General features: G+C 36.9%; 2 protein-coding genes across 7 annotated transcripts in view; one reads left to right on the top strand and one right to left on the bottom strand.

Moving 5' to 3' along the window:
* Positions 1-21,739, bottom strand: part of LOC130910060 (receptor-type tyrosine-protein phosphatase H-like) — a 47,336-nt gene that overhangs the window by 4,555 nt on the left and 21,042 nt on the right. For 3 of the 5 annotated variants that reach the window (XM_057827101.1, XM_057827102.1, XM_057827103.1), the window contains 14 exons: positions 9,340-9,430; positions 8,993-9,262; positions 8,660-8,911; positions 8,307-8,564; positions 7,983-8,234; positions 4,209-4,439; positions 3,871-4,134; positions 3,706-3,793; positions 3,581-3,631; positions 1,784-1,865; positions 1,619-1,709; positions 1,489-1,550; positions 1,285-1,419; positions 1,080-1,202 (listed from right to left, as the gene is read on the bottom strand). In XM_057827101.1, coding sequence (XP_057683084.1) covers positions 1,080-1,202; positions 1,285-1,419; positions 1,489-1,550; positions 1,619-1,709; positions 1,784-1,865; positions 3,581-3,631; positions 3,706-3,793; positions 3,871-4,134; positions 4,209-4,439; positions 7,983-8,234; positions 8,307-8,564; positions 8,660-8,911; positions 8,993-9,239 — 2,136 coding nt within the window. In that variant the 5' untranslated portion in view covers positions 9,240-9,262; positions 9,340-9,430. The remainder of the gene's footprint in view (positions 1-1,079; positions 1,203-1,284; positions 1,420-1,488; positions 1,551-1,618; positions 1,710-1,783; positions 1,866-3,580; positions 3,632-3,705; positions 3,794-3,870; positions 4,135-4,208; positions 4,440-7,982; positions 8,235-8,306; positions 8,565-8,659; positions 8,912-8,992; positions 9,263-9,339; positions 9,431-21,739) is intronic. The other 2 variants (XM_057827104.1, XM_057827105.1) reach the window with 2 other exon arrangements.
* Positions 15,498-20,502, top strand: zgc:56095 (Ferritin, lower subunit-like). 2 transcript variants are annotated; one of them, XM_057827122.1, is made up of 5 exons: positions 15,498-15,698; positions 15,775-15,881; positions 16,181-16,327; positions 17,417-17,542; positions 20,153-20,502. In XM_057827122.1, the coding sequence occupies exons 2-5, from the start codon at positions 15,780-15,782 to the stop codon at positions 20,300-20,302; spliced, it is 525 nt and encodes a 174-aa protein (XP_057683105.1). In that variant the 5' UTR covers positions 15,498-15,698; positions 15,775-15,779; the 3' UTR covers positions 20,303-20,502. The 2 variants fall into 2 exon arrangements, with proteins under 2 accessions (XP_057683105.1, XP_057683106.1); XM_057827123.1 differs by having other exon boundaries at positions 15,498-15,720; positions 15,777-15,881.

Raw genomic sequence — 21,739 nt, 5'->3', positions numbered from 1 at the left:
TGGCCGTGCCAGGCAAACACTCAGTTGCCTTGACATTTTTCCGAGTAAGGCCAACGACGTCATGCATCAAGAGAGACAATACCTAATTAATATGCTCACTCGCCACCCTGTGGTCTGGAGTGTGAATTACAACCTGTCAAAATGACGGATGGACTTCAGTTTTTTCCGTCACCGTTTTAAAAAACCGGTCAACGACGGAAAATTTTCGGTTAACGCGACCCCTGGCCGCTACCCACCAATTTGACACGAAGACAGCATTCGGTCAAAGATAAGCCGCACCAGACTATAAACTGCAGCTTCCCTCACTGTATTATAGGATATTTACACCAAAAGAGAATAATCAGTAACACTTTATTTGACAGCGGCAAGACTGTCATAAGATCGAATGAACCACCATGAAGTTTTAAACTAATTGACAGCAAACCTTCATTGCTTCCAAAACTTCAACCTCTGTTGCCACCAGCTGCCAACAGTTTTCATCCAACATGCCTCCGATCATGCATTGCAGCGCTATTGATGTAAAAAAAAAAAAAATCTAAATTCATGTTCTGTCCTAATTTTTCCTTCAGTTACCGTTCCAGTTGTTTCATTAATTGCTAGTTATGGTATTTGGTAACACTTATTTGATAGTGGGGCTATAACACTGTCATAAGACCATCATAGTTATGACATGACACTGCCATGAGCATTAATGAATGCTTATGACATGTCATTCTAGGTCATCTGGCAAATTATATCACTTTTGACTGGAAGTAAAAGATAAAAGCAGGACATAAATGAAGTTAGTGTCATAATTTGCCTTAATGACATCTGTTGTACGCATTCATTAATGCCCATGATAGTGTCATGTCACATTTATGATGGTCTTATGGCAGTTTTATGACGCCGCTGTCAAATAAAGTGTTATCTATTGACCCCAAATAAATAAACAAATAAGCTGCACTGGACTATAAGAAGTGTGATTCAAAATGCGGGAAAAAAAGTAGCGGGTTATAGTCCAAAAATTATGGTACTTAAAAACTTGATCATGGCGACGATCACGACATGTTCAGTTGATGTCAAGCACAAACAAATCATACGTGTTTTACTCGGAATTCCCTTATTGTCCAGCTGCTGTCTTGCTGTTCTGATACATTGGTGATCGTCAGCAGTTTATGCTGACACGTCTTTTCGTGCGCAGGCCAGTAATGTTCGCACTTAGTCTGGAAAACACAACGTGTATTAAAACGCAACTGAAGACAAATCTCTAAACAATTTATAGAATGATTGAACGATGGAACATACCCGCATTCCTTCAGTACAGTTGGTTACCATAACAATGGCATTGACTTTTTGCTCCCAGATCATTCTCCAGAAGTCACTGACCGTCGAAGGCAGAGGACCCTGAGTGGCGATGTACTCTCGGGGACTGTTGTAACCCTGTTACATAGTGTGGCAGTTGACAGATTAGCACTGAAACACCATTCACAACACAAACAAAACACTTACTGCCATGTAAGAGGCATTAATGTAGTCCAAATTTCCACGTAGCTTGACTCTGCTCCAGTCATCTATTCAAATGAGAAACAAGTTATTACCATTTAGTGGGAAATTTGCTCCTCAATCATCACAGCCTTACATGGCAGCACGTTGGTGAAGCGATTCTTCTCTACGTTTTCCACCATGAGAGCAACATTCTGAGTGTGTTCGATGCCGATGAGAGCGAGGCTCTGCACGATAAGTTTGGGGTTATAGACACCAGAAAAAACGAACAGTAAAAGAACTTTTTGTTTTTTTTCAGCACCTCATATTCGTCGCTGAAACCTCTGTTCTTATCCATACTTAATTTGTTGAAATGGGCAGGAAAATCTGCAAGAGAAATTTCTCTGGAACCAAAAGAGTACAAGCATTTCAACTTATGGTTGAAAAGATGGGAGACAAAAGATCCCATGCATGAACGTACGCCTATGTGAATGTGTCAAATTCACAGCCAGCAAATACTGGCTCTTTTTGCTTTGTACAGTTTTCGTGATATCACATATTAATGTATCGACAGTGTGGGCTTTGAGGCGATGTCATGGCATCATCGCTTTTCCGTGTACGAGCTCACGATTGATCTTGAGCGCTGTCGCTTAATCGGCAGGGGTCTTCTACTATGTTGAAATAAAATATGCAGAACTGAAAGAATTGGTAGTTTGAGTAATTATTGAATCAAAAAGTATTTTAAAAATCGATTATCGAAGTAAATCTTCATCGATTTACTGTTCATTTTCTGCATTATCAATTTGAAATAATGTTTGTAAATCAGGTATGGATACTTACAAATCTGACTAATTTAAAAAAAAAAAATCAATTGAAACTCTAAAAATGGTTATCCAGTATTTAAAAATACATATATATACAGTGCCCTCCATAATTATTGACACCCCTGAAAAAGATGTGTTTTTTAGCTTCATATATATATATATGTTCAAATAATATGGGACCTTAATGGAACAAAATGGGAAAAATCCAACCTTCAATACAAGTGCATTCATTCAGTGGCGAAAAAATCCCACATAAAGAAAAAAATATTTGACATCAAATAATGTGTGTCACAATTATTAGCACCCCTGGTGTTAATACTTTGTACAACCCCCTTTTGCCAACAAAACAAGGTCTGGGGACTGAGATGGCCATGGGAGGAGCTTGATTTTGTGTCTGGTGAACCATTTCTGTGTAGATTTTGCCATATGTTTAGGGTCATTGTCTTACTGAAAGACCCAGTGACGAGCCATCTTCAGCTTTCGGGCAGAGGGCAACAGATTTTGATTTAAAATGTCCTGGTATTTCAAAGCATTCATGATGCCATGCACCCTAACAAGGTTCCCAGGGCCTTTGGAAGCGAAACAGCCCCACAGCATCACTGACCCACCCCCATACTTCACAGTGGGTATGAGGTGCTTTTCAGCATGCGCATCTTTCGTGGCACGCCAGACCCACTTAGAGTGTTTGTTGCCAAAAAGCTCAATCTTGGTCTCATCTGACCAAAGCACACGGTCCCAGTTGAAGCCTGGGACCATGTGTATTTTTGTGTGTGAAAAATTACATGTCTTTCTATCCGTGGTACCCTTTAAATTTAATGTGCATTTTGCTGCTCATCATAGTGTGAACGCCTTGGCTACATGGACGCAGTATAGAACGCAATTAATTCCCATTTCATATTTAATTTCCTGCCTGGGAAATTACACCTATGATTCCTGCCTGAGAATGTCCTGCCTAAAATTTGGGTAGAAAAAATATGGTGGGTCGTTGCAGAGGATAAAGAATATATGACTGTGAGTACATTTTTTTTCTGTCTGTTTCTGCACTGTGTTCTAATATCTGTTTCTTAAAATTCATTCACTGTCACTGATGGCCATAGACGTCCCATCCATTTCGACTTGGAGATTGATTGCTGCCATTCCTCCCCGTCTAAATGGGCCACCAATGGCAGCCAATGAGTTCAAATGTCATTTAATGTAAGGCCTTAAGTCAAACCTTTGTTGTCAATTTCGGAAGGAGAATTTTTTGGCTATTTGACTAATGTGCACTTTTCTGATCATGTGGTTTAATAACTTACTTTATTTTTGCTGTTGGGGCTTTGCAGCTGCCGTCTGATGAATTTCTCTTTCTAAAAAAAAAAAAAAAATTAGACTTTCAGACACAAAGAGGACATGCCAGTATCATCTGCAGGTTAGTGGCTACCTTAGGTGTGGTCTTCTTAACAAAAATATTGCTAAACCCAACAGGGAACAAAAAAGCAGGACAGCAAGGACTGACCCTGCAATGACCACTAGAAGGAATAAAATGTGGTAATATGACAGATTACGCAATAAATATTTACTTTGTATTAAATACATTTCAACTTACTACGAGGGTCAGTAGCACACTGAAAGACGTACGGTTCGGACCGCCTCACAGTGCCAGACCGCGAGGATAGAGACACTTTATACATTCTCGCTGGCTGAAATCCACCTATTTCTATATGCTGCTGTTCCATATCTTCCACTGTGTGCATTTGTTCGCTCACATTCACCTCCACAGAAGTCCACAAACCATCTGGCTTATCCCAGACGATAAGAACGGAGTAGCCAAATTCCCAGTACTTACAGTGAGCAGTTAAATCTGGTGGAACTAAAGTGTACACAAGTGGAAAACGTGTTTTTCCAGTTGTAAAATGTAAAACACTGAATTAGCTTTTGACTTACTAGTTGTCAGTTGGAGATGACATTGCACAAAGTGGGCAGAATCCTTTTGGTACTCGAGTGACACGTTGTAGGTTGCGCCCGGATAAAGGCTGGAAAATGACACATTTTGACCTTCTGGACTCAAATGAGGCGAAGATCCATTAGAGGCTGAAGCATTTGTGAATAATCCCTTGACTATTCCTTGGATTGACGATGTAGTCACATGCCAGGTCACGGCAGTACAGTCAATGGCTGGAACAGATGAAAAAATTATCGTAATAAAATGTGTCCTGGCAAAACTGTGCAAAATCATGAATATTAAAAAAAAAAATCTATTCCAATTCCATAATCATATATAATGTAGTCATGTGAAAAAAATAGGATACCCCATGAAATATTCAGTTCTTTATGAAGAAATGTTCACATATCACTGTCTAATCTTATTTTTCTTTATCTCTGGAAAGGAAGTGATTTAATTGCAGGTAAACAACAAACACTAACATTGTTTTACTCAATAAACCAAATATATCAACAAAAATGCATATTCTACCTGAGGAAAAAGTTAGGACACCATACCACCTAATAGCTAGTGTTACCCCCTTTGACTGAAATAACTTGAGTGAGAGTTTGTAGCCATCTACCAAGTCTTTGACATTGGTCTGAAAAAAGTTTGCCCCCCGACCCCAACTCCTTCACTCACAATACTTTAAGCTGTGAGATGTTTGAGGGGTTTCCTGCATGTACAGCCCGTTTCAAGTCACCCCACAGCATTTCAATGGGATTAAGATCTGGGCTTTGACTTGGCCATTCCAAGACTTTCCATTTCAGCCCGTCCTTGGTGGATTGACTGGTATGTTTTGGGTCATTATCATGTTGCAGGGTCCAGTTTCGCTTCAGCTTCAATTTTTTAACAGATGATGTCACATGTTCCTCAAGCACCCTCTGATAACACGATAAAATTCATTGTGGATTCTATGATGGTGAGCTGGCCAGGTCCTGCTTAAGCAAAGCATCCCCAAACCATGACACTTTCACTTCTATGCTTCATAGTTGGTATGAGGTTCTTTTCCTGGAATGCTGTATTGGATTTACCCTAAACATGTGCTCTATTCTGGTGTCCGAATAATTCAATTTTAGATTCATCTCTCCAAAGAACATTATTCCAGAAGTCCTGGTCTTTGTCTACATTCACTCTGGCAAACTTCAGTCAAGCCTACATATTGTACAAGGTTTCCTCCTTGCACACCTCCCATGAAGGTTAAACTTGTGAAGTCTCTTTCTGATTGTAGAGGCATGCACTTTCACATCAACAGTAGCAAGAGGCTGCTGTAGGTTCAGTGATGACATTTTAGGGTTTTCGGAGACTTCTTTTAGCATCTTGTGGTCTGCTCTCGGGGTGAACTTGCTTAAACGGCCAGACCTGAGCATGTTGGCAGTTGTTTCAAATGTCCTCCACTTGTAGACTATTTTCCGGACAGTGGAGTGACTGATTTTATATTCTTTTGAGATCCTTTGAAATCCCTTAACAGTGTCTACAATCTTCTTTCTGAAGGCCCTCATAAAGCACCTTTGATCACACCATGGTGTTTTCTCTCACTTCAACAGTCAGGGGTACACCAAACTAAATGTGAGGTTTAAATAAGGCAAGCTTCCTTCAAAACACTGAGTAATGATGTAGTAATCATGTGCACCTGACGTGACACCCCTGTATGTGATTTTAGCCATTTTAAGAGGGATTGAATGTGGGGGTGTCCTAATTTATTCCTCAACAGAAATTGCATTTATTTAAAATTACATTTTACAGAAAGTTGTAAAAAAAAAAAAAAAAAAAAAAAAAAAAATTCCAGTTATAATTGTTTAGTTCTATTACTTGAATCTCTCAAGATTGTTAAAAATGATATTAGATATCCATATGACCAAATATGTTAGAAAACACACAGGCTTCCATAGGGTGTCCTAATTTTTTCACATGACTGTATAATCTTCAAACAACAGGCATAGCCTTACTCATGCAGCCAGTGGAGTGCTGTCATCCCACACAGATTTTGACTCCATTGGACACATTACCAGGGAGGTTTTGCACTATAATGATGTTAACAATTTTTAGTAGTTTTGTGTAACGTTGACGTGTAACAAATGGCGTGTAGCCTCAGCATTTACTCATTTTCAACTTTACAGCGTGCATTGACCTGGAACACTAATAACCCATTATTAACATTCATGTTAATAACCAGAAACATAAACCCAAATCGACTACACTGACCACTTACGCATATTTTAATGTTTTCGGGAAACACACACCAAAAAAAACATTATTCTTGGGGGGGAGCTCCAATGCGGGGCGGGCCCGCGGAAGAGCACCGTGCTGGGAGAAGCTTTTTTGTCTTCCTCTTACCGCTCTGTGGAAGTCTGCCCCGGCTTGGTTGCCGTGGCAACAATTTAGAAGTCAAACAGATGACAGACGATTATGGCTCACGATTTTCAAGCTAAACCGTCGTAATGACGATATTATTTTCTACATAGTCACGTGGATGAATTATCACGTTACGTTCATACCAAAGGTTTCATACTCGTTAACTTTTTTTTGGGCACATCACAGTAAACCTCGTTTTTTTTCTCGCCACTGAGGCTGAAACTTTCTCTCCGTTTTCTTTCCATATTGGTTTTCACTTTCCCTCAACTCCGCCGCTAATTTTCATTTCTTGAGTGGTCTTTTTCCCCCCGGTGCTTGACCAGGTGCTGGGGGTTTCAGAAACATGTCGTCTTGTAGTGTAATGTTAGGTAGGTACTGAGATATTGACAATCAGCAGCAGTAATTAGGTTGCGCGCGTTCACGTGGGAGCGAGCAAGCGAAGTGTGTTTACGCCCCACCATGAGCAACGGCTGCTCCATAGACTGTAAAGCTTGTCTTCGATCGGGATAGCGTAACGTCATCAAAACACCGACCCACTGGGAATTAGTGTGAAGTAAGATTTTTTTTCTTTTTTTTAAATTGACGCATTGTTTTTACTGGTCCCATCGGGCTAGTGGTTGGAGTATTCTGGTGGCCCTGACAGTTTTAAAAGTATGTCCAGGCTACTGGTCCATTTATATTCTTGACCCTTTTCAAAGGTTAGGGTTCAAAGGTTCTCAATAGGGCTGTCAAACGATTAAAATTTTTAATCGAGTTAATCACAGCTTAAAAATTAATTAATCGTAACTAATCACAATTCAAACCATCTATAAAATATGCCATATTTTTCTGTAAATTATTGTTGGAATGGAAAGTTAAGACACAAGACGGATATATAACATTTAACATATTGTACATAAGTACTGTATTTGTTTATTATAACAATAAATCAACAAGATGGCATTAACATTATTAACATTCTGTTAAAGCGATCCATGGATAGAAAGACTTGTAGTTCTTAAAAGATAAATGTTAGTACAAGTTATAGAAATTTTATATTAAAACCTCTCTTAATGTTTTCGTTTTAATAAAGTTTGTAAAATTGTCAATCAAAAAATAAACTAGTAGCTTGCCATTGCTGATGTCAATAATAATTTTGGTGCTGAAACCCATAAAATCAGTCACACCCAAGCGCCAGAAGAGGGCGGCAAAACGCCTGAAAACACAAGTAACAAGTGGAAATGACACTTTGCTGTCATTTTAATCTGTTTGAGCGGGGCATGTGCATTAAATGCGTAAAATATTTTAACGTGATTAATTAAAAAAATTAATTAACACGCGTTAACGCAATAATTTTGACAGCCCTAGTTCTCAACAATTATTTTGCAGTAACTTTCCAGTACCTGTTACAAAGAAGCCGTTATATGCAGTACTGGCCAGCCCAGAGAACAATGTGGTCATAGTGAATGGATACTCCATTCCTGATTGGAGTTTCAAAGAAAGGGACACAATTTGTGATCCCTTTGGTGGCACTGAGATGTTTTTCCCATCGACGTAAAGCAGGTAGCCCCAGTTTGGGTCCGCCGATTTCCACTCCAGAGTCACGCTGGTCTCCGCACGATCAATCACGTAGACATTAGTTACCATTGACGGCACTGATGATAACAAAAAATACAGTTTGTACATTGACTTCAGGATGGATAGTCGCAGTTTCTGTTGCTTTTTACCTGTCGCTGCGTCAAACTTGAACCCCGTGCTAGTAACGTTGCCAAAAACGGTGATGAGAGTGAAGTTGTATTTTTTCCCAGCGGCAAGAGAAGGAATCCTGTGCGTAATCACAGCTGAAGAATCGAATACTGAGATGGGAGTGCTGTGGTTGTCATATTGTAGAATGTATGTTGTGCTATGGTCCACTTTTTTCCATGACAGAGTAATGCTAGTCTCACTTTGGTTTAGCACGTGCACATTGTCAACATTTTTAGGAGCTGAAAGAGAAAATTATTTTTATTTAGGGAGTGTTTTCCTTTCATCCACACTCGTTTTCCCTTTTCCACCCAAGGTGCTGATCATTCTGTATTACCTGTGACAGCAGTGAGGGTGTTTCCGCTACTGCGAACCTTTTCGAACACAGTGAAGAGCATGAATGTGTATTCAGTCCCGCTTGCGAGTTCTACGATCACATGTGTAACTTCCTGTGCCTCGGTAGAAGTGACGTCTTCCTCAGTGTCATTAAACACGACTGTGTAGTTCACGTTTTCGACTTTTTCCCACTGCAGAGTTATACTGGTGGTATTTCTTTGTATGGATTTGAAGCCTTTTGCATTTAGAGGAGCTGCAATATTATGTATGGTGTGGGTTTGTCACACATAGATTTCACTTCCTCTGATGTGTTTAAGAATGCAAGATGACTTACCAGTGGGAGCAGAAAATGCATATCCAGTGCTGTTTTCTCCCATAAACTCAGTGATGAGCCGAAAATGATACTTTCTCCCAGCAGAGAGAAAAGCAACCACATGAGTAACTTTCGTTAGATATGGGGAAGGCTCCACTCTCTCCTGCTTCACTTTACCATCAAGGTCATATAATAAGAAATAGATGGAGAAATTGTTAACCTTCTCCCACTTGAGTGTTATACTTGTTTCATTTTGTTGCAGCACCATCACCTCACCAACATTTTCAGGAGCTATTGAGACAAAGAGTGCAAGTATATCTAATGAAAAGGTCAAATGTTACGTGTGAGAAACAACAACTCAACCTTACATTGGTTTGTGGTAAGGAGGGTTGTTACGGTGGAAGTGAAAAGTGTTGAAACGTTTGCAGTGCTCACTGTGGATGTTTCAGTGGAGGCGCCCTGAAAGAAGAGCAATAAGAGAATACTTTAACGCCAAAAACAACCAGAGGTATCAAAAGTACTCACATGCCGCACTTGTATAAAGTGATATGAAAAAGTATCTGTACCTTTTGTAATTTCTCACATTTCTGCATGAAATCCCCATCAAATGTGATCTGATCTTTGTCAAAATCACACAGATGGAAATACGGCGTCTGCTTTAACTAAAACCACCCAAACATTTATAGGTTTTCATATTTTAATGAGGATAGCCTGCAAACAATGACAGAAGGGGGAAAAATAAGTAAGTGAACCCTCACCCTAAGGAGACTTAAATAGCAATTGAAACCCATTTTTACCAAACATTTTAAGTCAGGTGTGTGTCCAATCACTGATGAGTAGCTTAAAGCTGCCCTGCCCACTATAAAACACACACCTGGTAAGAAATGTCTTGATGAGAACCGTTGTCTGATGTGCATCATGGCTCGGTTAACCCTTTAAGGTCTGGGCCTATTTTGTCTGATTTTGCATGCCTTTGAAGTTGCCTTTATATTTCAAAGAAAGAATTGTTTACGATGGCCTGGTTTGGTCCCTTTTTTTGTGACACCTTGAACTTCATGTCCAAATTGTTGTTTCCTTCACTGATCAATTATAAATCATCATTTTGGGCCCAAAAAGACCAAAAATTCCAAAATCGTTTTGTCAAAATTTTTAATATTGATGTCCAATTGACAACCAAACATGCGTAACGAACCGTTTTGAAACTTTGTAATATTTATTCAACATGTTAGGATGAACATTCAACCAAAAAAATTTAGAATAAATAGTCTTATATTTGACAATTCAACATAAACAACAGGTATAGCCATAGGCGTTTTTTGCCTTTATACATTCTCCAGTCAAAACAGGTTATATACAGCAGACCTAACAGTGAAGAACAGTGAAAAAATATATACCATCTAACACAAAAAGTGTTTAGAGGCCATCTCTTTATGAGTTTAGGTATTGCGGCCAATCGCCTGATGAAAACTATGTACACACAATCAAGCTTCTTGAACACACATTTATATACACAAATTGAGAAGATTGATGTGGGAAAAAAATATATATATAACATTGGGGGGAAAAAAGCATTTTCAAAAATATTTACAATAAACAAGTTAAATTTTTTTCAGTCATGCCACTCCGAAAAGCAGTTTCGTCCTGGAATTAGACACGGCTACATCACACAGCTCACACTTCCATGGGGTGTCGGTCCTCTTTCCACCCTTCCATTTTCATTTCACTTTGCTTTCATTGTCACTATAAATGTACATGAAAATAAGTCAGTATTTATGAAAATAATAAAGTATAAAATAAAAATATATACAGCAATAAATAATAATGGAAATCTATATGTATGACAATAGAAAGAATACCATAGCTGAATATGTGCTACATCCCTAATCTTTAGAAAGAAGAACACCACAAATTATAAATTCCTGCCTGGGATACCCACAGTGCACGTACGACTTTGATCTGATATGCACATTTTATTATTATATACACAAACACACACTTATATTGCATCAAAATTAACTTTGTCTTGCAATATCAAAAGAAACTTTCAAAAGAAACGTTTTCAGCATGAAAAAAAAGAGTGAGTTGGTTTACCTCTGCTCGTCGATGGCGTCACCCACGTGTTCAAATCCGTCACTATCTTCACTCGAGGACTCTTCCGAAGAAGACGATGATGACGAATTTGGACCATCCTCTTCCTCAAGTTGATTAGAAGCACAATTGCTTGCGCTAAATTTAGTTTTCCGTTCATTGTCAAAGTCACACAAAGTCGCTGCTCGATCCAGCAGTATCCAACTGGCCGTCGCTCGCCACCTCGCTGCTTCAGAACACTCCTCCTCCCTCTCGTTCGGTTGAACCTCGCACCGCAGTTATATTTATTAAAAAATAAAAAAAAAACGCATTTTGTGCTTCCACTGTGACTTCGAAAGGGTTCGTTTGATTTGTGTTTTTTTCATGGAGCTTCCGTTTTGAAAAAGGACTAGAAATGATGGAAATATAGACATAAACAAATGATCCATGCAGCTTTTTAATGTTTTTTTGAGAGGACAATAAAACTATAAAACTTAAATGACAATATCTCACGTTCTAGTTGGTCGATTGACTTCAAATAATAACGAGAGTAAACCGCAACTTCCGCACAACCACAAAATATTAAATGCGATAAATCACATACTTATTTTTCCCCCTTTTGTCATTGTTTGCATACTATCCTTATTAAAATATTAAAACTTATAAATGTTTGGTTGGTTTTAGTTAAAGCAGACAGTGTTTTTTTCATCTGTGTGATTTTGACAAAGATCGATCACAACTGATGGTGGTTTTATGCAAAAATGTGAGAAGTTCCAAAAGGTTCAGATACTTTTTCATACCACTCTTGAAACGCAGATATATGTGTTTCAACAAACAAAACTGTCTAAACTGTTTTATTATTGAAAGTATTGAATGCACACATAAAATTCATTTTTAGTTGGAAAAGTCGACTGATTTACATTTACTATGAACAGGGACCATAAACATACACTCAATATAAAAACAAAACAATAGATATTTATTTAATGATGTTTTGGTTTTAGAACTGCACTGCATCACGTCGAACGTTATTCCTAATATTTGGGGTTTTTTTTTTCTGGTACAAATGAAAAATTGTTTTACAAGTGAGAAATCTTTTAAACTGCTAAAACAGAAATGTGAAAATAATTTACTTGTGTGTCTATACAATAAAACCATATAATCAACTGTACACGTTTGTCACTTCCCTATTTTGGTCTTCTTTCGAGTTTCTGTGTAGTTGAGTTAAATGCAGATTTGTATGTAGATACAGATGTATATACAGTACATACAGTAAATATTGTATACATTTTATTTATATATTTGCTCTTTACTGAAGAGAAGTTGACGAACTTACCCAAAGCAGATTCAAGCAGAAACACAGAAAAAGGTGACAACAAGTAATTTTAAAAGTTAAATGCGCTTTAAAAGTTCTCATTTTTACCAAGCCAAAAACTTGAATTTACTCTGAGGGCCGATCAATTAAAGCTGGAGTAAAAGTGGCAGGATTAACTTCATCTGAGCCGTGTTGACTTTCTATTCCTAACCGCGCCTTCTTCTGGTAACCTCTGGTCACCTGTCATGTTTGCTAGGCGCTGCTTCTGCCTCTTTTACAGCCACTAAAACCTTTGCTCCATGTGTGACTTCCTCACAACACATGTATCAAAATGGGGCAGTGAGATTTTTTTTTATAACATTATAAGTAATCTTGATTAAATAATTTTGTGTACACTGGACAAACCTTTTGTAAAGTGCCGTATAATAGCAGACAAAATGTTAAAATTTTACTTGGGTTTATTTCTACTGACTTTAACAAGAGGTTTGATAAAATAATTTTATAAATATTTTGGTATATGTTTAGCAAAAGATCAGTTGACTGATTAATTTTAAAAGATAATAAAGGTACCTTAAAACTAAAAAACTGACAAAATGATTTTATTTATTGGCTCCTTCTAATGTTATTAAGATATGAACCACTACTCAAGTGCAATTTAGTTGTATTGAACTTTTAATACCGTATTGGCCCGAATATAAGACAGCCCTGATTATAAAACGACCCCCTCTTTTTCAAGACTCAAGTTTGAAAAAAAGACTTTTTGAACACCAAATTAATTTTTATACAGAAAACAATTACAGTAATCTGAAACAAATGATTATAACAATATATTTGAGAGAAAAGGCATGTTATTTTGCCTCATTCAAATCTTAAAATCTGAACATTTAAGTAAGTAAACTAAAGTGCAATCACATTCGTAAATGAATGGCTTCTGGTTTTTGAAATGTAAATAAACCAATCTATTGTGATAAAAAAACAAAATTGCAATAACTGCAATAACCATCAAAGTCAGGTCTAACTGTAACTGTAGTCTTGAAACAAATCTGAATTAGAAAAAACATTGCAATAAAATAATGAAAACTGGTTAAACTTGAGAGCAGCTGAGATCCGTCATGAAAGAACATTACTCCTCAAATACAGCATTCGCTTCAATGATATCTGGCGCCATCTAGCGCCGTGAATGGGTATAATGACTAGACCGCGAGTATAAGACGACCCCCACTTTTTCAGTCTTATTTCAATGCAAAAAACACCGTCATATATTCAGGCCAATACGGTAGTTCAATATATTTGCATATAATTTGTTTTTAAACAAAAAATATCTGAACATTTTATTTGACTCATTACTGAGATGTTTTTTGTTCTGATTTCTTGACTTCTGTAAAATTACATATTTTTATCTATTTTGACTTTATTCTCATGAAATACAAATCTTCAAGTCTTCAAGTAAAAATTAAGTCGTCTTGTAATATTTAAACTTTTGGAACATAACTTCAGTCCCATTATTTAGTAACATGTCTACTGGTCAACGACGCACATGTATTTTAATGCTGTAATTGTGGGTAATTGTGCTTTAGAATACTGCTGTACAGAGGTGGGTAGTAACGCGTTACATGTATTCAGTTACATTTACTTGAGTAACTTTTTGAGAAAAGTGTACTCCTAATAGTAATTTTACTAAGCCGTACTTTTTAGTTTTACTTGAGTAGATTTGTAAAGAAAAAACGCTACTCTTACTCCGTTATTTTGGGCTACACAAGAGTTGTTACATTTTTCCTCTTTATTCTTCATATTAAGATTTATTTGTTTTTGCCAACAATCCCAAGAGTAGCTCTACCAATTTCACCAATGAGACGTCGCAACAATAATCTCATGACTCCGTTATACCAATCAGAAGCAAGCTTGCCGTTCTATGATCATGCCAGCCTGTTCAATCACGTGGCGTCTTTAAAGCACGGTAAAAAATGAAGTATTTGACATAGAGCACTTCCCTCAACTTGACTCAAAAGCGCAGATTTTAACCTCTCTCCCAGTCTTTGTTTGGCACCAATTGACCGCGGAAAACCAGAGACATGATCCTTTTAATTGTACAATAGTAAATATGAAGGAACTATTCACTATTCAAACCAGGAACTATTTTCTCCACTAGAGGGCACTCATGCTTTTTGGACAAATAATGCTGCATTTCTGTAATTTTTATCTCTCGCTGGAATTTTTTATTTTTGTATTCCTTAGGCTTAATGTGGTTATGTAATGGGTTATTGTACAGTATCATTGTAAGAACAGTTCATATTAGGAATATATTAGTTCATATTAGGGCTGCAGCTATCGATTATTTTAGTAGTCGATTAATCGATGAACTTGTTAGATCGAATAATCGAGTAATCGGATAAGGAACATAACAATTTTAAATACCTGAGGTGAGCCTCAAACGGTATTAAAAAAAAATGAATAAATGAGGCTCTAAGTACAAGAAAAGAACAATTGGCTTAAATGCTATTAAATGTTTTTTTTTTTTTTTTTTTTTTTTTTTTTTTTTTTTTTTAAGAAATAGTTCAAACACATATTCCCACAAAAAAACGGCTATCAACTAAATTACGAACTTAGCTTATGTTGGTCTTGACAGGGAGCAGCTGGATTCACCCCTGTGAAATGAGTTATGTCATATTCACTGTTGCCACTTGAGGGCAGTGTATCCACCCAAATTGATAAAAAAATAAATGCTAACCCTTTCAAAACAAAAAAGTACGCCACTTTAATCAAACGAATGCTCGAAGCAGGAAAATTTAATTTTTTTTTTCTAATCGAATTACTCGATTTAATCGATTAATCATTTCAGCACTAGTTCATATAGATAACTTTGTGCTGAGAAAAAAAAAAATTAACAAATTTGTAAACAGTTACTCACAGTGTTACTCATTACTTGAGTATTCTTTTCACCAAATATTTTTTTACTTGTACTGGAGTACATTTTTGGGATGACTACTTTTACTTGAGTAATATTATTTTGAAGTAACACTACTCTTACTTGAGTAAAAAGTTTGGCTACTTTACCCATCAGCTACAAAATATTGATTGTGGAGCTTTAGGCATTGTCTAACGAGTTGTAGTAAGCCCCCAATACAAAAGATGGCAGTAAAGGGCCACAGAACAGAACCTGCTAAGCTAAAGCTAGGCAGTCAGCTAGTGTCGGAAGACGAGCTTTTTCTTTTTTTTCTTTCTTTCTTTCTTTAGGTGCGCTTTAAAAGAAGGGGGAGCTTCACTTGTTTACACGGAACAAGTGAGGAGGACGTAACACTAACACGAGGAGCGACGCCAAGCTTAAAGAATTGACAAAAAAAAAAAGGTGGTTTGTCGAGAGCTCTCGGTAAGCATGGCTTTCTCAAACATTTTAGGCATTCTAATGTGTTTTTTTAAATGCAGGAAATGCAGTCTGCGGTAAGGCAAAACCTCCACGCAGAGTGTGAAGGCGACATCAACAAACTCATCAACCTTAAGCTAAATGCATCCTACACCTACCTTTCTCTGGTAAATCTGGCTCTTTTTGTGTACGATGATGGCTATTTGGGTTTAGGGAATTCATGATGTGTACCTAAATGACCTTTAGAGGTGACAGTTGACCTTATCTAAAGTTGCGAAACTACAAGGCATAGCCAACTGTCTAACATTTTATTTATTTTATTACAACGTCGTTTACTAACAAGGACCAGAAAAAAGAAAGTTGACTAAAAAATTTCCATAGAATTCCACAATTAGCTTAAAATTAATTTAAGTAAATGTTAGAGAAATTTAGACTGACTTTCCCTAACGTTTTTTTTCTCTTGTAGGGCATGTATTTTGACAGGGATGATGTTGCCCTGTATAAATTCTCCAGTTTCTTCTTGGAGCTCTCAAAAAAAGAGCGAGAACATGCTCAGAAGCTGCTGGAGTACCAAAACATGAGAGGGGGTCGTATTTTGCTGCAGACTATTGCTGTAAATTGCCTTTAGTTGTCATAGCTGCAATATATATATGGCGGAAAACACAGATAAGACGACAAGCAGTTTCTGCTCTTGCAACCCTCTATAAAATAAACTGCTGCATTTTAAGCCAAAAGAACTGTTGTGTTTGATAGAACAATATGTCTATATGTTGCCATAGCAGATTCATGGCCCATTAAGCCCGCGAACTATTTTTAATTTGTCCCTTTTACCCTAGAAATCCCCGTTTACAGACGTCGCGCAACCGGTTTTGTTTCAACCCAGCCATAAAAAGATCAGTGATTATATTTACTATTCAAAATGTCTGTCATTTTAAGCTTAGAATCATTATTCGATGTCCAATATTTCATTAAAAAAAAAAAAAAAAAAAAAGACTTTAAAAAATTATTCACTCTCATATTTTAAACTTTTAAACAAATTACGTCAGAATGAAAAAAATTGGTGTTTGTAAAAAAGTCATGGATATCTGCCTCATAGCTATCGCTTAATTCTATTTTTTTAAATTTTGTTACTTTCGCATTTCCCCCGATATGTTAGATGATGAATAATCGATCCAAACAAAGAAAAATTGGAAAAGAAAAAAAAAACGTTTAAAAGGGTAAAAATTTGAAAAAGAACATCTCGACCACTACTTGATGTCTGCGATTTCTGTATCGCGACCCTTGTTATATTGCCATGTTACACCCATAAATTTTTTTTTAAAATCCAGCTGTGGCCATTCATAGCTGTGTTGACACTCAGTGATACATGCTACATAGTTTTTGGATTGAAACAATGTAAGTACTTGATAATTTGTTAAAGTCATGGCGTCTGTAATTCTGCTCTCGCATGCTATCACCTCCAGATAGGGTTTTTCTGTTTAAAAAATGTTTTGTTTTTAAATGCCCTCCTGTTCAAAAAAAAATCTTCCCCCAGAAAATTGCGACTTTAGGCTTTCCAATGATGTATCACACATGCATATTGGACAATTCTGAAAGTTGGCCAAGTGGGTCTCAGAGCAGAACTTCAAGTCACCTGAGTGTTTTCCGCCATATACATAATGTAGCCTTGTGATGGTTTATTAAAGTGTCACATTTGCTACAGAAACCAAGTCGAGAGGATTGGAGAGGTGGTCTGGATGCCATGTCTTTCTCCCTGGACTACCAGAAAGCCATGAATACTTGTATTCTGGATGTCCACCGCAAGGCTGACACTCGTACTGACCCCCATGTAAGTTAAAAAAAGAGAATAATTCTCTTACAAAGATTTTTACATTATTATACTACTGATAAGATAATCAAGTTGTAAAGCGTGAGTGTATCAGGCATTAAAATCTCTCACCTTTGAAGTTGGAAAGGGTGACCTACGTGAATTGTGTAGCTCAGAGGAGAACATTTTTAGGGGTGGGGGGTGTCAGATTTTTTTAATGTCGGCCGCTTTGTATGCAATCGGGGAAAGCGCCTCAAAACATTGACTTATATCAACGAAACAAAGGAGGGTACACCGTTGTGTTCAGTCTCTTCAATGCCAAGCTTGGCCGTGAATGAACACCTAAAGCGCCGTCACCCAGTTGTAATTTTGGAAGACGACAGGAGATAATTACAAGCTGGCAGATCGTAAGTCCATCTAACTACCTAACGACATGTTTTATTGAACTTGCTAAGCCTGTTGCAATATGCAATGAGTCCATTTATCGCACGGTAAATAAAAATGAGGACTGTAATTTTCACGGTTGCGTTTTACCGCCGCGCGCGGATACATTTTTGCGTGCGTGCTGATGGCACATGAGACTCCAGTTCATCTAACAGATGTTTATTGGTCATCAACACGCCGGCGTAGAGTTAAAGTTCAGAAATACAAATTAAGGAAAACTCATCGATATTAAACACTATAAACGTTGGCATTGCTACATTGAGGCTAATGGGGGGAAAAGACAACCTACTTTAGCCTACTATAAAACATTGGCAGTCTTCTCCAAAAAGCAAACTTGCGGTTAAAAGGTGACACTTCAAACATGAAAACTCGCTGGTAAACAGCATTTGCAAACGAAAAAAATGAAGGAAAAAATGATTACTGACGCCACATGCAATGACACAAAAAACTTTTTTGCGGAGTGTAAAGCTTACGTTTAGCGACTTATCGAACGTACTTCCGTTGAACATTTCAAAATAAAAGCACGTCATGTTCATCATATAAATAACGATTTCTGGAGTCATTCCCATGTACTTCAGAATTCACATTCTACGCTAAGCTTTAAAATGACACCCTTTATGAAAAATCTGATTGGCAATTTACTATAATGTTAATGCTAATTATTTTTTTTAAGATTTGTTTTGAATCATGTTGAAAAGGCGAAGTATGTGTTCTGAATCTGTTTACATTCCATGCTTTTGCACTGGTTATTTTCTATCAGCATTTGACCATATTGTTTATTTGTGATGTATTGTTGTTATTTACGTGTTTATTTGTACTTTAATAAAGAATTTAAGTGTTCCAAAATGTTTTTATGAATTACCGTATTGGCCCGAATATAAGACGGCCCTGATTATTAGACGACCCCCTCTTTTTCAAGACTCAAGTTTGAAAAAAAGACTTTTTGAACACCAAGTTAATTTTTATACAGAAAATAATTACAGTACATCCGAAGCAAATGATTATAACAATATATTTGAGAGAAAAAGCATGTTATTTTGCCTCATTCAAAATTTAATATCTGAACATTTCAATGTGTAAACTAGGGCTGTCAAACGATTAAAAAAATTATAATCGAGTTGATTACAGCTTAAAAATTAATCGTAATTGCAATTCAAACCATCTATAAAATATGCCATATTTTTCTGTAAATTATTGTTGGAATGGAAAGATAAAACAAGATGGATATATACATTCAACATATGGTACATAAGTACTGTATTTGTTTATTATAACAATAAAGCAACAAGATGGCATTAACATTAACATTCTGTCAAAGCGATCCATGGATAGAAACTTGTAGTTCTTAAAAGATAAATGTTAGTACAAGTTATATAAATTTTATATTAAAACCCCTCAATGTTTTTGTTTTAATAAAATTTGTAAAATTTTCAATCAAAAAATAAACTAGTAGCCCGCCATTGTTGATGTCAATAATTACACAATGCTCATGGATGCTGAAGCCCATAAAATCAGTCGCACCCAAGCGCCAGCAGAGGGCGACAAAACTCCCAAAAACACAAGTAACAAGTGGACATTGCACTGTGCTGTCATTTTAATCTGTTTGAGCAGGGCATGTGCGTTAATTGCGTCAAATATTTTAACGTGATTAATTTAAAAAAATTAATTACCGCCCGTTAACGCAATAATTTTGACGGCCCTAATGTAAACTAAAGTGCAGTCACATTCGTAAGAATGCAAACTGGTTAAACTTGAGAGTAGCTGAGCTCTGTCATGACAACATCGCTTCAATGACATCTGGCGCCATCTAGCGTCGTGAATGGTTATAACGTATAGACCGCGAATATAAGACGACCCCCTCTTTTTCATTCTTATTTAAATGCAAAAAACACAGTCTTATATTCGGGCCAATACGGTAATAAGCGTCATCAAAAATTTCATTGCTAAATAAGTAAAAAAAAAAAAAAAAAAAGGGGTGGGGGGACTATTAGATTAGTCGACTAATCGTAAAAATAGTCTGGTGACTTATCGGGAGAGAATTGGTCGTTTGGGACATCCCTAGTTGCACAGTGTACCGGAACATATTTCCTCCACACCCTTCTCACCTTTTAAACCCCTGACCCATTTTCATGCCTGCTGTATACAACCCCTCTCTCATCATCGACTCTATTGATCTTGTTTTTGTAGCTTTGCGATTTCCTCGAGCAGCAATTCCTCGACGACAGCCACGAGACCATCAAGAAGCTGGGCGACTACATCGGCAGCCTGAAACGCATCACGGCCTCCGAAAGCCACGGCCCCTTGGGAGAATACCTCTTTGACAAGCACACCTTGTAAAGATCCCACTCCTAAAAGCAAGAACCAAGCCTGTTGCCTCTGTCAAGAAGGCGGAGAAATATTTTTATCTTTTGAAGCAATGTCATACCCGAAAATACCTCAAACCTCCTGTATCCCACGCTAGTTATGGTGCTCAGAAGTCGTATTTTCCTACATTCCTATGGTCAAACATTGAATAAACTACACTTATGCCAGCAATTCACTTTGTAGACAGTTTGTTTCCATAACCACTTTTATAGTATGTCCAGACACACTGTAATGCGACCTTTATTTTGTCATGCCTGCACTTATAGAACACCGTAAAGATAACAGAGGGACTTTGCATTGTGATTATTGAGTGGCAGCTTTAAGTTAAACATTGCACACAAGCCTGAGTCAGTTTGAAAATCCTACCAAATGACATGTTTCAACTAAGATAAGGACGTCACTCGTACTTCGCTGCAGCCCGTTATAATCTCATCAGGCAAGGGTGCACACACCCAAAATGATGCGCACACTTCGCCCACTTAGTGTGGTAAAACTACTTTTTCCACATTTTAGACTGCATTTTAAGATTCCTAATATTGTAAATTTACTGGAATATTGTGCAAAATTTGAACATTATGTTTGCTTAAAAAAACAAATGAAAATACCAGAAGATGTCTTTAAAAAAAATATATATATATATATTTAAACACAATGCAATTAACTTGTGCAATTATTTCACATACCACTTGAGCAGTGGTGTCAAACTATTAGCTTGGGGGCCAAATCTGGCTATTTAGCTAAAAAAAAAATGTATGTAAAATTCAGATTCAGAAATCAGATAATATTTAACATTAATTGTAAAATTGTATTATTCTGTCAAATAAAGAGAATATTTACTGTTTATTCTTTTTTTAATTCAAAAATAAAACAAGTTGACCAATTTTCCTTTTTTAAAATAAAAAAATGTAAATAAAAGACCAAAAATGAATACATTAACCCCTTGAAACCTGCATTAAAAAATTATGCGCTGATTTTTGTTATGTACTTCCTCACTCTAAGTACATTTAAGGCCGAGACTTGAGTGGAACAACACTTCTTTATTCCATGCGCTTCTCATCACGTGCACACGACTCATCACTTAGGGTTCTTTTTACAGTGCCACACCCACAGGGAGCGCACAACTATGGCATCAGCAGTGTGACATAAATATGTTACAATTTTTACTCAATCACTATAATAAAGTGTGTTTTTTTGGGGTCGGTGATATGTCATTCTTTTATTGTTTATTTTTAATGTTATTGTGTTTTTGATGAAAAATGAGTGCTTTACATTATCCTTTTTAAAGTTGCATTTGGTCGGCCATTTTCAGAGAGCCAAAAATAGCAAAGAGGGTGTGTCAAACCTCATGATTTGATTTCAATGGGTAAAGTTTCATCCAATCAGCTCCCAGAAGTGACAATAGCAACTAAA

This window comes from Corythoichthys intestinalis, chromosome 21 (genome assembly GCF_030265065.1).
Source record: "Corythoichthys intestinalis isolate RoL2023-P3 chromosome 21, ASM3026506v1, whole genome shotgun sequence".
Taxonomy (NCBI): domain Eukaryota; kingdom Metazoa; phylum Chordata; class Actinopteri; order Syngnathiformes; family Syngnathidae; genus Corythoichthys; species Corythoichthys intestinalis.
This window is presented reverse-complemented; position numbering and strand designations above follow the sequence as displayed.